Here is a 13,957-nt window from a genome sequence, read left to right on the forward strand (position 1 = left end):
ATAATTTGAATGAAGACAAAGGTGGCATGCTCATGAAATTGTAGAGGGCCTTAAGTGCTATCCTAGGGTGTTGGCATTCTATCCTGCAGTCAAGTGGGAGCCATTAAAGGTTTTTGAGAAGCAGGGTGACTGTATCCAGCAGTGTTTTAAGAAGATTTATTTGACAATGTGTGAAGAATGTATGAGGGCCTGAGAGTTTCATTAGGAATCAATTTCAATGACCTAGGTAAAAGATCAGAGTCTGAGCCAAGATGGTAGCAATGGTAATGGGAAGGAAAGTGGAAAGCAAAACACTTTAAGAGGAATCAAGAGGACCCAGTGGCTGAGTGGGAGGAGCCAGGGAAAGGAAGGAACCATATATGATTCTAAGCTTTTGAACCTGGATCTCCAGGAGAATGAATGTGTCATTAATGAAACTGGGGAGTTACTCTGTATGTGTGTGTGTGTAAAGAAGATGAATTTCTTTTTAGAAACAAATTTGAGTCTGAGATACCAGTATCCAGCTTGAGATTTCCAAGGGGCAGTGATCATAAGGAGAAGACTAGAAATATAGCTCTAGGACAAATGAGAAAAGGACCCACATGTACAAAAATATTCATAGCAGCTCTTTTAGTGGTGGCAAAGAATTGGAAATTGAGAGGAAGCCCATCAATTGGGGAATGACTGAACAAGTTGTGGTATGTGAATGTAATGGAATATTATTGTGCTATAAGCAATGATGAACAGACTTCAGAAAAATCTGGGAAGACTTGTATGGTCTGATGCTGAGTGAAGTGAGCAGAACCAGAACGTTGTGCACAATAACAGCCATGTTGTGCAATGACTAATATTGATAGACTTAACCCTTCCCAGCAGTACAAGGATCTAAGACATCTCCAAAGGCCTTGTGATGGAAAATGCTATCCACATCCAGAGATAGAACTATGGAGTTTGAATGCAGATCGAAGCATACTATTTGCTATTTTTTTTCTTCTGTTGAGTTTTGCTTTCTCTTTCTGGTGGTTCCTCCTATTGGTTCTAATTCTTACTTACAATATCACTGATGTGAAAATATGTGTAATAGGAATGTATATGTCCAGCCTATATCAGATTGTGCGCCATCTTGGGGAGGGTGGTGGGGAGAAAGGGGGAAAAAATTTTAAACTCAAAAGCATATAGAAGTGATTGTTGATAAATCAAAATAAATTAATTAAAAATATAGCTTTAGGAATCATTTGCATAGAAAGATGGACAAAGACATGGGAGAGCTGAACAAAGTGTCAAGAGAACTGAGGGCTGATGAAGTGCCCATATTGGGAGATGGGAGTGATGGAAGCAGCAGGAAGAGAGAAAGGGAGGCCCAAAAGGAAGGAGATCCAGGACAGTGCCATGACTTGGAAGCCAAGGGAAGAAGCAGAGATAGTGAGTATGGGGATGGACAGAGGTAGTTCATAGGCTGATAGAATGTCAGACCTGAAAGTGTCCTTAAGAATTACACCATGCTTCTCCTACATTTGACAAATGGGAAAACTGAGGTCAAAGAGCTAGTGAAATGACTTGCTCAGAGTCAATAACAGAGCCAAGACCAGAACTCAGGTCTCCAGACTTACTTTAGATCCTATTCCACTGTCCCATGATTCCTTTTTCATCCTTGAGCCCCTCTTTTAAGATGGAGTTTGTTAGGTCTCATAAGCTTCTCGGAGACCAGTTCTATAAAGACATAAAAGGGTTGCTGTTGTTTGTCCTTCATTTTTGAAAAGGACCAATGACATCATGGGTGATGTATTGACTTGAACATGAATTGTATTAAAGTGGGGCAGAGTTGTCTCTGACTCTAGAGAAGTTAGTCTCATTCTTCCAGAGTTATTGAAGTCTGGTGGCAAGACAAAAGCCAAGATGACCAGCAGTAGCCAGGATGTAGTAGATGACCTTGGCATCTTCGATGTCTGACCAAACTCTAAGCACTCCACAGTACCTGCTTTAGCCACCTTCATGGCCCTTGGAACAAACTGTTCTTAGCTGCCCATTCTGCACGGGAAGTCTTCATAGGCTTGGGGTAGACCCCTCTAACTCACCAATGGGTTTGAGGCAGACTACCATCTCTGACGCGAGGGCTTGCCGAGCCCTTTTCGGGGCTACTTTTCCACCTTTGGTGTCCACTGGTCACCCAGCTCTGGCCTGCGGCTTTAAGAAGCTGAAGGAGGCACAGCTGTTGTGCGAATCATCCTGGTAGACAAGCTAAGCCTGGTTGAGGGTAACCAGTGGCAAAGAGATAAAAATAATGAAAACAAGAGCACTGTGAATTTGGGTGGCTCCCCACTGCTTATAAGATGAAGCCCAGTCTCCGTAGTGGGACATTCAAGGTCCTTCACACTCTGGCTTAGTGTTTTAAAATTTTCCTTAAACACACTTCAACAAGGCCCTATGCTCCAAACTGAATGGACGATTAATTGCTCCCTAACTATGTACGAGCGTTCCGCCTTTGTCCTTTGCTCGTGCTGAGCTGTTCTTCTTCTCTGTCAAATGTCAAATGATTCACCAAATTCTCTTTCCCTTCTCCAGCTAGATCCTGCCCAATCTTCAAGGCTCAGCCCAAGTCTCACCTCTTCCACAAAACCTTTCCTAAAAACCCCAGGCCACATATACCTTGCCCACATTGAAACTTTTGTCTATAAATTTCCTTGTGATATTTTTTCTATTGTTATTTTCATTTTCACGTACGTTGCCTTTCATGTACGTCCTTATTTTAGACTGTAAGCTCTTTGAGGACAGGAGTTTTACTATATGCTTTTAATGTATATGTGTGTATGTGTGTACATATGTATATGTATATTCTCCCCCCCATCCCCTGCACACATACTTCTCTCATCTCCTTCCCCTCCACACCTGGCATAGTGCCTTAAATATATTAGGTAATCAGTATTTCTTAGATGAATTAATAATGTTTGATATTCACTCATGCAGCAAACATTTATTTAATCAATCAACCAATAAGACTTTTAAAAGTATCTGTTACGTGCCAAGAGCTGTGTTCAATGCTGGAGTTATAAAGACAAAAATGAAAGTCCTTACCCTTCAGAAGTTTACATTCTCACAGCAGAGACAACATACACACGCCCACACACATATACATACACATGTGTATGTATATATAAGTATATGTATACAGATGTATGCGTGCATGTATACAGTTATATGTATACATATGCACAGATAATACGTATGTGTGTATATGTGTGTGTATGTCTGTCTATCTATCTATCTATCTATCTATCTATCTATCTATCTATCTATCTATCTATCTACCCCTATCTCTCTCTCTCTCTCTCTCTCTCTCTCTCTCTCTCTCTCTCTCTCTATCTATCTGTCTCACACAAACAAAGCAGATACAAGGTAACCTGGAGGTGGGGGAGGAAGGCACTAGCAACTGGGAAGAATTAGGAAAGGTCTTATGCAAGACTTGAGATGAGTCTTGAAGGAATCCAGCTGTTCTAAGAGGCAGGTGAAGTGAGGGTGCATTCTAGGCATGGGAGAGCACCCCAAAGTCATACAGTGTATGTTGTGTACAGCAGCAAAAAGGTATTTTGGTTGAACCCTAGGGGGCTGGAGAGGAATAAGGTGCAATAAGAACTGGAAAGGTAAGTTAGAGTCAGTTTGTATGAAAACTGGAGGGACTGTAGAAAATAAGTACATTCATTCACTGCTGGTGGAGCTGTGAACGACGGTCCATCCATTCTGGAAAGCAATTTGGAAATATTTCCCCCAAAGTATTAAACTGTGCATCAACTTTCCAGCTCCAAGAGCATAAGCGCTGATTGTTAAATGTTCAGTGTGCACATTTATACCTTAGAAATCATCAAGTGCCACAAATCAAGGCTTCATTTATTGTGGGTTTTTTTAAAAATTTTCTTAACTTAAGAAAGGATGGAAAAAATATTAATAATTCAAGTTAAACTTAAAAGTATGCTGTTCATATATCCCCCCACCTTAAAAGCTGGTTGTTAAACATTTACTAACACACCATTGCCTTTGACCCAGTGATGCCGCTACGAGGTCTATACCCCCAAAGAGAACAGAAAAGGGGGGGGGAAAGGATCTATACGTACAAAAATATTTATAGCAGCTCTGTTTGCAGTGACAAAGAACCGGAAACTGAAGGGCTGCTCGTATGACTGGATAGGCCCTGACTGATTGGCTGCCTTAAAAATCCCCTGCCTTCATGAAGCCTACATTCAAGAAGAGTAGATTTGTCATATACCTAAATAACTATGTAAGTAAATAAATAACTATAATGTTATAAATATAATGTATAATGAAAGCTGATAAATATATGAGAAGCAATAATAATAATAATAGAAATATAGTGCTTTCAAGTTTGCAAAGTGCTTTCATTACTTGATCTTTTTTTTTTTTTTTTTTTTTTTGGAGAGGCAATGGGGTTAAATGACTTGCCTAGGGTCACACAGGTAATAAGTGTCAAGTGTCCGAGGCTAGATTTGAACTCAGGTCCTCTTGACTCCAGGGTTGGTGCTTTATCCACTGTGCCACATAGCTTGCCCTATTTGATCTTTTTTAAATGTCACAAAAGCCCTGTTTGGTAGTTACTATACTATAGGTATTATTGTATCTGTTTTATAGGTGAAGAAACCGAGGCTAGAGGGAGTCAACATCAGAGGTGGGATTTGAACCTCCATCTTCCTGAGTAAAAGTACAGCATTCAAGCCAGTGTACTATTCTGGCTCTTGTATCATGCCTTTAATGGTAGAGTAAACATGGCTGAATTTATTTGCTCAGGAAAAAAGACCTCTTCTCTTTGGAGGAGCAGGCAGCATGGTGGAAGAGATTGAAAACTGACATTGGAAGAAGGAAGATCTGAGTTCAAGTAGGGTCTCTGGGCCATTTGATGGGTAAGTCTCTTAGCTTCTCTAACACTGTAGTTAGACAAGTAGGGGATTTCCAAGCAGATCCAGACCCAAAAGAACTTTCTCCAAGTTAGCCGTTGTTTGTACTTTTTGAAGCATTTCCACACATGAAGTACATCCACAAACCTGAGATTATCTCCACTTCACAGATAAGGACACTGAGGCCCAGATAGGCTGGGTGACTGGTAAGTTCAGAGTGTTGTCTTAGAGCCAGGCCCTGGGACCTTCTCTAATCCAGGGCTCTTTCCCCTCTATGGCAACAATTGAGGTCGTTCCTCCCAAACAGTCCTTGAAGAGGTTGACAAAATTTCCTACTTCTCCTTTTGAAAAATGGGGATGGGCCTCATGTCCACCCAGGCCTCACCTCATGTTCCTTTCTGTCCAATTAAAGAGGCTACTTTCATTCAGCAAAAAGTTGAACAAATTAACACGGTATTTTGAGACCCATGAATGGTCATTCCAACCTAGCCCAGGGAAATAAATAGAGGAGTAAGAGTCAGCCATAATGCCAGGGTGTGGTGTGGGGAGGGGTATATTTTTTTTACTTTCTTTTAGGTAAGTCTGATTTCTTTTAGGCATCACACGACTGCTCCCTGGCCAAGGGACTACATAATCTTAGTTCTCTTTTCTTTCTGCATGGGACATCCTTGGCCCAGAGCTTCTTGTTAATGAGACTCACTTAACTCTTCAGGACCCCTTCCCTGTGGGGTCTCGGGCCTAAACTTCCCCATTCCAACAGGGCCCATCTCCCTAGTTGACAAGAGTCACCTTGGTGCCTTCCAGGGAAGCCAATTAGCGCTTGCCAACCTAGCTGGATTATTATGATTAATCATGCCCTGAATCTTCTGGGTGCTGACACCAGGGAAGGAGGGCTTACCCAGAGGCGGTCACTTTATAAGCACCTCAAGCCACAGCTCCCAGCTCCTTCTAATGTGGCTGGCCTAGCGTCTTGTCCCAGTCTGGGAAGGAGAGGAGGAAGGTCCTTATCAGTGACCAATCCCCTTTAGGCCCAGGGCAGAGAGAGCAGCGCCGCAACCATGAACGGCACAGAGGGACCCAACTTTTACGTCCCTTTTTCCAATAAGACTGGTGTGGTGCGGAGCCCCTTTGAGGAACCTCAGTATTATTTGGCTGATCCATGGCAGTTCTCCTGCCTGGCGGCTTATATGTTCATGCTGATTATCCTGGGCTTCCCCATCAACTTCCTCACCCTCTATGTAACCATTCAGCACAAGAAACTGAGAACGCCCTTGAACTACATACTGCTGAACTTGGCAGTTGCTGACCTTTTCATGGTATTTGGTGGTTTCACCACCACCCTTTATACCTCCCTGCATGGCTACTTTGTCTTTGGACCCACTGGCTGCAACCTGGAAGGCTTCTTTGCTACCACAGGAGGTGAGTGGCTCCCTGCGGAAAGGAGGAAGAGACTGTTTCAGCCAATCCATCATTGGAGAGGGAGGAGATGTCCAGGGCTAGGGCTGGGTGGGTGCGGTTGGTCAAATGGGGGATACTGGTAGAATTCAGGATTCTAGACTTAGAGGTGGGCCTCTTTCTCTCAAATGCAGAGGTGGGGAGCTATGGATGCAGAATAATGCATAAACTTGTTGAATATGGTCTTGGTGTTGGTTAGTGTTTCCAAAATGCTTTTTTCCCCTCTTTTTTTTTTTCAAACATTTGTTGTTACAAGAGACAGTTCAGTAGGTAGAAGAATGAGGAGGGATATGTTGGAAACAAATGTTCTTTAGAAAAAAGATCAATAAAATGAAGAAATATTGAAAGAAAGATTTACAGTTGGGCAGGCCATTTAGACCAACCCTGTCATATTACAGGTGAGGCAGCTGTGAATAGGGGAGATGAAGAAATTTGTCTGAGGTTATACAGGTAGCAAGAGGCAGAGTCAGCATTTGAACTCAGGTCCTTTGACTTTAAATCCAGTTTTCTTTTTAGTTATGACCACCCTTTCCCCCAACAGATTTCAGTTCCAGGATGAGACCAGGAGCTGGGAATATTTGAGAGCCCTTTCAGAGGAATGAAATACTTTAGGGGAATGATTTGGAGGCAAGAAAGAGCAGTAATGGCATCTGCCAAAGGCATAGCTCCAACCAGTGCTAGTGTTTCCCCCTTCCACTCACAACATCTTGCCAGGAAAGCTTGAAGCATAAGTTATTTCACAGTTTCAAAGATTTAATGCTGGAAGGGACCTTAAGGAATTCCAGCTTAGGGCTGGAAAGGAACTTTGGGAACATCTATTCCAACCCATTCTATTTACAGGTGAGAGAAACTAAGGTCTTGGGACAAGAGTGACTTAACAACCAGTTTTCTGCATTGTTAACATTTTCCTGCATCATTTTCTTAAGCTTAGACATGCAAAAAACAATAAATCAAGCCCTGACGAATAGATTTTTGAGATGTAAATTATCACACTGAAAATTTAACCACTGGCTCCAGCTAGCTGTTTGGAGCTGGCTCCAGGATATCTGTCCCTGTCCAGAGACTTGCCCAAGAATGCCCAGTGACAGAATTAGATCCCAGGTTGGTGGGATTTGGGTCCAGTGCCCTTTTAGGTACACACAGGAGCTATTGCTCAGTAAGTGCGGGCTTCAGGTGTTTCCCATAGATTATGGGATTATAGGATTTACATGTGGATGATTATCTAGTCTAACCTTCTCCCTTTACTGAGGAAGCAACTGAAGGTCAGATAGAGTGACTTGTCCAAGGCACTCACTTAGTGACTAGTAGAGCTAGAATTGAAGTCCAGGTCCTCTGGGTACAAATCCAGCTGTCTACACCCTGCTGCTTGGTCTGTCTGTGTTGTCTTACATCCCCCCCAATGGGTTGTTAGCTCTCTGATATCAGGGATGCGGTTGTTTCTCATCTGTGTGTGTTGCCTACTCTAGAGTTTTGCATTCACAAAGTACTTTGTGATTATGCCTGTTAGACAAAGAGAGAATCACAGAATCAAAGAATTTGAGGGCTGAAAGGGATTTCATTTAACCTCTCATCTAACCATAGCCCAAAAGATTCCCTTCTATAAATATTTCTGACAAGTGGTCTTCGAGCTTCTCCTTGAAGACTTTCAAAGTTGGGAAACTCATCAGCCCTGGAGGTAGCTCATTTCATTTTGGGACAGTTCTAATGGGTAGGAATCTGCTCTGCTCCCCTGAGCTCTAGACCTGGGTTACTTCTGGGCTGAAGATGGATAGAGGAATATGGGTGTGGGTGGATGAGTGCCACAGAAGGGTACAACTGAGAGGCCTGGGGAAGTTCCCCTGAAGGGCCGGTCTCAGTTTCTTCCAGCTTGCTTTCTCTATATAGAACAACTGACCACCTCTCTCTCTTCACTAGTGATAGAACATCCAGAAGGTAGAAGAGATACAAGAGGATGTCTGAATGGTTAGATCTCACATGCTGCCTGAGGTGTGATCAGAAAAGGTCCCTGGCCCCCCAAATAGCTCCTCCAAGGATGCTTGAAATTCCACCATTCCCTTGGGTTAAGCATTACTCTTTCTTTCCCAGGGTCTTCTTTAAAGATGCAAATATCCTTGAGCAAGGATCTAATTAAGTCCCTAATACCTCCAGGAGAGTGACCTTATCAGATGTCTTTCTAGCTAAGGGGTCAGAGCAAAGGCAGCAGGAGAGTTCTTATACTTGGGATGTAAATGGCGCTGAATGGGGCGGGGGAGAAGAGAGGCAGAAAAAACAAATTTTTCCTCTTGCACAATTTTGTACCAAGCTGACCATAATAATGAGGGAACTGAAGAGAATGTCTGGATTTATTTGGGCCTTGGACTCCAACCTTCCTTCCTCTCCCTCTCTTTGTCCCTCATTTCATCCCCCTTTCCTACTAGGTCTTCTAAAGCTGGAAAATCCCCATTGTGTCTTTCAGGTGAAATAGCTCTGTGGTCCCTGGTGGTTTTGGCCATTGAGAGATATGTTGTGGTCTGCAAGCCAATGAGCAACTTCAGGTTTGGGGAGAACCATGCCATCATGGGGGTCGCCTTCACTTGGGTCATGGCTCTGGCTTGTTCTGCTCCACCCCTCCTCGGCTGGTCCAGGTTAGTAGAATGTAGAGGTTAGTGGAATGTAGAGAGGGAGGCAAAAAGGTGGGGGTGAGCAAAATAGTCCCCCTAGAAACCTAGGGACGCTTTCTTGGCTGAGTGGAGAGAGGGGCTTTCCCCCCGAACAGTCCCTGCTCCTTCCCTGCTGTTCCTTGGGAACAGTACCAACTGACAACTCATCGAAGAGCGTAGGACCAAGATTGGAAGATTTCCTTCATCTAGTCCGTTTCCCTCATTTTACAGATGAGAAAGCTGATGTCTAGAGAGGTTAAATGATTTGCCCATAGTTGCATTGCTTGTAAAGAGCAAAAGTGGGATTTGAACCCAGATCCTTTGATTCTGAATGCAGTGTTCTTTCTACTGCACCACACTGACTCCTTGGGGGGTGGGAATATAGGGGGTAAGGTGTAAGGTGTCTCATTTGACTCACATGAACACCAAGGTTGGGGCAGCTATCCATGAGATATACGGATAATGAGGAGGCCCGGTAGAGTATGGAAAAATTCTAAGATGCCTCCTTTCACCTTGGCTATACTCTAATCCTTATTTAAGCTGGGGCCAAAGTCCAATCCTCTTTAGCTCAGATCCTATAGTACTCTCTCTGACCTTCAGGGCCTATCTGCATGGTAAAACTGTTCATCAATGGGGATGCCCCGGTGGCAATGGCGATCTGCCTGCCACCTTCACCTAGTCTTAGGCTTCGAAGAAGATAGAGAAGAAGCTGGATAGGAAGTTTGTATTGCCTCCAGAATAAAGCACATGACAAAACTACACCAGAGACATTCCCTGACCAATCTAATTCTTAAAGCTCTTTGCTGAAGGAAATAGCAAATCTCCCCCATCCTTACCAGGCATACATCTCACAATGTTTCCTGCCGATAATTTTCCATCTTCTGTTTTAATGTGGCCTTTTCTCTACTCTGATGAGTTGTACTCTTTTATTTTAATAATAACTTTTTGGCAATGAAGACACCTTTCTCTGTCTTTTCTTCTCCAAGGTTAATTAATTCCTTCCACCTCAAAGATCCCTTATAGGCAGACAGATCCTATTTTTGCCTCAATGTGTTCCTGGGGATCTCCTTAGAAATCAGAACCTAGAAAGAAGCATTTCCCCCTGCTATTACATCTCTCTTCCTCTTTAGCTAGCAGCTAGTCTTTTTCACCCTATGGCTGAATGTACCCAGGGGCAGTGGGTGACCGAGGACTCAGTGACTGAAACTGACGATGGCCATGGTAAAATATGAAATGCTGGTGATGAGGGAAATGCCACATGGCCAAAAGTGGAGGCAACCACTTATTCCTTTTCTCTCCCAGACTCAGAAATAGCAGGCTAATCTTGTCAATGCAATCTTGCCATTGAGTGGGGCTTTTCTGCAGGTACATTCCAGAGGGAATGCAATGCTCATGTGGAATTGACTACTACACCCTCAAGCCTGAAGTCAACAATGAATCCTTTGTCATCTATATGTTCGTGGTTCACTTCAGTATTCCCCTGACCATCATTTTCTTCTGCTATGGACAACTGGTCTTCACAGTCAAAGAGGTCTGGATAGCCTTTTCCCCTGCTAAGGGTCTCATTCTTAGTATACCTCAATAACTCAGTTCCTCACCCTTCTTCTACCTTACCTACCTGGACATTTGTTTTTTCTTCTCATTCTATCCTTTCCTTTCCACCCTTTTCTTTTCCTTGATTTGTCATTCATTCATTCAACCAATCAATCAGCCAAACAACTGATCTATCATTATTGAATATCTATTATACGTAACACCCTTTAGGGGAAATGGACATAAAATGTGTTTGGGGGAACGTGAGTGGGCCAATTTGACATAGAGTGGTGGGAGAAAGGACTTTCCAGGAAAGGTAGATTGCTACTCAATGGCAGATAGCCTCAAAAGACAATCCAATGTTTTCTCCAGGCTGCAGCCCAGCAGCAAGAATCTGCTACTACCCAGAAGGCTGAGAAGGAAGTCACCCGGATGGTCATCATCATGGTCATCGCCTTCTTGATTTGTTGGTTGCCCTATGCTGGTGTGGCTTTTTACATTTTCACTCATCAAGGCTCCAACTTTGGCCCAATCCTCATGACCCTCCCGGCTTTCTTTGCCAAGTCGTCATCCGTTTACAACCCTGTCATCTACATCATGATGAATAAGCAGGTACCTGGGTTGGGGAAGAGGAAGGAAATGCTGCGCTAGAGCCTTAAAGGGGAGGATAGAGTCAGAGTCAGGTCTGACTGCCGTCAGAGTCAACCAATAGAGATAACCAGAAGTAGTAGAAAGGACTGGAAGAGAACCGCCCTGGGAGTGAAGACGCCCAATCTTTAAGACTAATCAATTATGTGATTTTGAACAAGTCACTCCACTGGGCTACTCCACACTTTCCTCATCTCTAGAATACCGTGGTTGAACAGAGGTTTCCATCTCTAGAGACGATTTCAAAGGCCTTGGTTCAAGTCCTCACTTGGGTCCTCATTTTGTTCTGAAGTTGATCCATCCTCTTTATGGAGGCACACAGTGCGACCAGAAATTTTACTATAATGCTGGAGTCATGCCATGGAACCATTTTAATGGCAAAGCTCTTTCATGCAGGGGCCATCTTGTCCAACCAACTCCCCTCATTTTGCAGATGAGGAAACTGAAGCCCAGGGAGCTTAAGTGACTTACCCAACATTTCACATTTAGTAAGCATCAGAAGTGAGATATGAGTCCAGGTCTTCTGACTCCAGAGACCCTGCTCTTTCTACTGCCTCAGTCTAGTAACAGAGGGTTTATTGCAACTAACCAAATGTGTATACAGGTAGTTTCATCCTAAACTCTTCTATGTGGGGAGGTTAAACTTGGCATGATGTGTTAGAGAACCTTTTTTGATGAGAACCATCTGAGGGGAAGGGAGACTGAGAGAACACAAAGGTTCCTGGAGGGAATGGATGTGATGAAGGTGGAGAGTGGAGGCTGGGAGACACCAAAGACAAATGTTACCTGCTACCCTCTCAAGCTGAAGGTCAGTCCCTGGGATGATCATTCTCTGAATAGAGAATTCTCTTCTCACTTTCGTTCTTTGCTTTCTAGTTCCGAAACTGCATGCTCACCACCCTCTGCTGTGGCAAGAACCCATTGGGTGATGATGAGGCCTCTGCTACAGCCTCCAAGACGGAGACCAGCCAGGTTGCTCCTGCATAAGCTCTGAGAAGAGCTCCATCCACGCTTGGCACACCAGGCTCCCAAAGGCTGCCAACAGCCCACCTATAAGAATTCATCCCCTGCCCCCTAACTCCCACTGAGAATGACTGGACAGCATTAGGAGCGCTATCGGTCCATCAGAAGGAGGTTATATCTAGTACCCAAATTTTGAAACAGAAGTGAAAAAATAAATCAAATAGCCTCCAATCATCCCCCAATTTTCAAAGCCAGCCAGATACTTTCTGTATGCTCTGAATGCTGCAGACACCAGGATTGCTTTTTGAGAACTGATCCCAGAGTTCTTGGTTCTGAGAGGTTGATATGATCTGGAACCCTTTGGGGGTCCTGAGCCCATTCACCCCACAGCAACATATGAACTCTTGCTCTCGGGAAAAATGACCAGCTTAAAGATAAGCACCTAGCACAAGGCTGGGCAATCAGGAGGTGCTAATTAATGCTTGTTGAATGAATGAATGGATGAGTGAATGAATGTTAATGAATGAACAAGTGAGCAAGCTAAGGGCTTGAGAAGTCTAACTGTTCTCACCAAATGACACGTAGACAATTTTGGATATTATGGCATTCATAAATCAGAAATCTTCCCTCTTCATCTTTCTGAGATTTTTGAGACATTTTGAGACACGGGGAGGACCAAGGGAGCTGAGATGACCAGCCATCACTCACCCTTGACACATTTCTAAAATGAGCTTGGGCAGATAATAGGGCAAACTAAAACGGGCCTTCACTGACTTCCCTTTCTCTAGCTACTATGGTCCCTGGTCACCAGGGCCAGACAGCTCTTCAATGAGAGTCTGAAACAGGTAGGTCTCTGGGCCAGGTTACTGGGCAAAGCAATGATTTTCACAGGCATTCTCCCTGAACCTTAAAAAATTAGGCGCTGCTTTCTGGGTTTACAGAAAAAAGAAAACAAGAGAACCAATGGATAGGTCAAGGGACGTGGGGGAGAAAAGAAGTCATTGGGGGTTGGAGTATGTGGTTAGACTGAGGCTATTTCTCCTGATTTTTCTGACCCCTCCTCCCTACTCTCAGTTTTCAGAAACCCAGAGTCCTTCCTTTTTCCCCCATGGCCACAGCCCAAGTGAGAAAACATTTTCTGTTTGTTTTTGTTTTTGTAAAATACTTTATCTCTTATTCCCAATCGCCTACAGCTTCTCAAAGACTGATAGGGAATGTTAGAAGTCATATAAGTTCAGTATTTAGTAAAGAGTAATACTGCAAATAAAATTCTTTTCGCAAGTTAACTAAATACATGGATTAAAGGGATTGAAATAGCTTTGAAACTCAGGGTCAGATGATTCGGTCAGTAGTTAGGCTAATGTCTGATTCATCTGCTTGAGATTTTCAGAGTCTCCATTTTTTTTTAGTGGGGTGGGGGGGGGGAGACAGGCTTCAATTAGATCATATTTTTCTCTGCAGACTTGGTTCCATCCTTGAAGGGTCACAAACATGGGGAGTTCCAAAGTGTCCCTGTGCAGACACAGGAGGGAATTCTGGGAATGTAGATCATTGGGCAAGTTGTGGCAGTCCTTGGAGGGTGGCCCTAGTGGGCTCCCACCTATCCACCCTCCATGGCTGCCTTTGGGATGCCACTGAGGTTTCATTTGGTGAATGTTCATGGCCAACTTGGCTTTTGTTGGGTGGCTATTATTCCCAGAGAAAAACAAAAAGACATGTATGTAAGCATTAAAAAGGACTCTTCCATGTTTCCAAAATGTCTGGTGGTGTTTTCTCCCCTCCCCATCCCTAAACTATTTATCCACAGGGAAAGTCTGAAACCAGCAGTTACTTGGCTAA

The 13,957-nt window shown here is 43.6% G+C and overlaps 1 protein-coding gene across 1 annotated transcript; it reads left to right on the forward strand.

Annotated features, from left to right (window-relative positions):
• Positions 1 to 5,938: 5,938 nt before the first annotated feature.
• On the forward strand, positions 5,939 to 12,142 carry RHO (rhodopsin). Its single transcript, XM_027864063.1, has 5 exons — positions 5,939 to 6,299; positions 8,791 to 8,959; positions 10,340 to 10,505; positions 10,880 to 11,119; positions 12,032 to 12,142. The coding sequence occupies exons 1-5, from the start codon at positions 5,939 to 5,941 to the stop codon at positions 12,140 to 12,142; spliced, it is 1,047 nt and encodes a 348-aa protein (XP_027719864.1).
• Positions 12,143 to 13,957: the final 1,815 nt, after the last annotated feature.

This window comes from Vombatus ursinus, unplaced genomic scaffold, assembly GCF_900497805.2.
Source record: "Vombatus ursinus unplaced genomic scaffold, bare-nosed wombat genome assembly UNPS02014773.1, whole genome shotgun sequence".
In the NCBI taxonomy this organism is placed as follows: Eukaryota; Metazoa; Chordata; class Mammalia; order Diprotodontia; family Vombatidae; genus Vombatus; species Vombatus ursinus.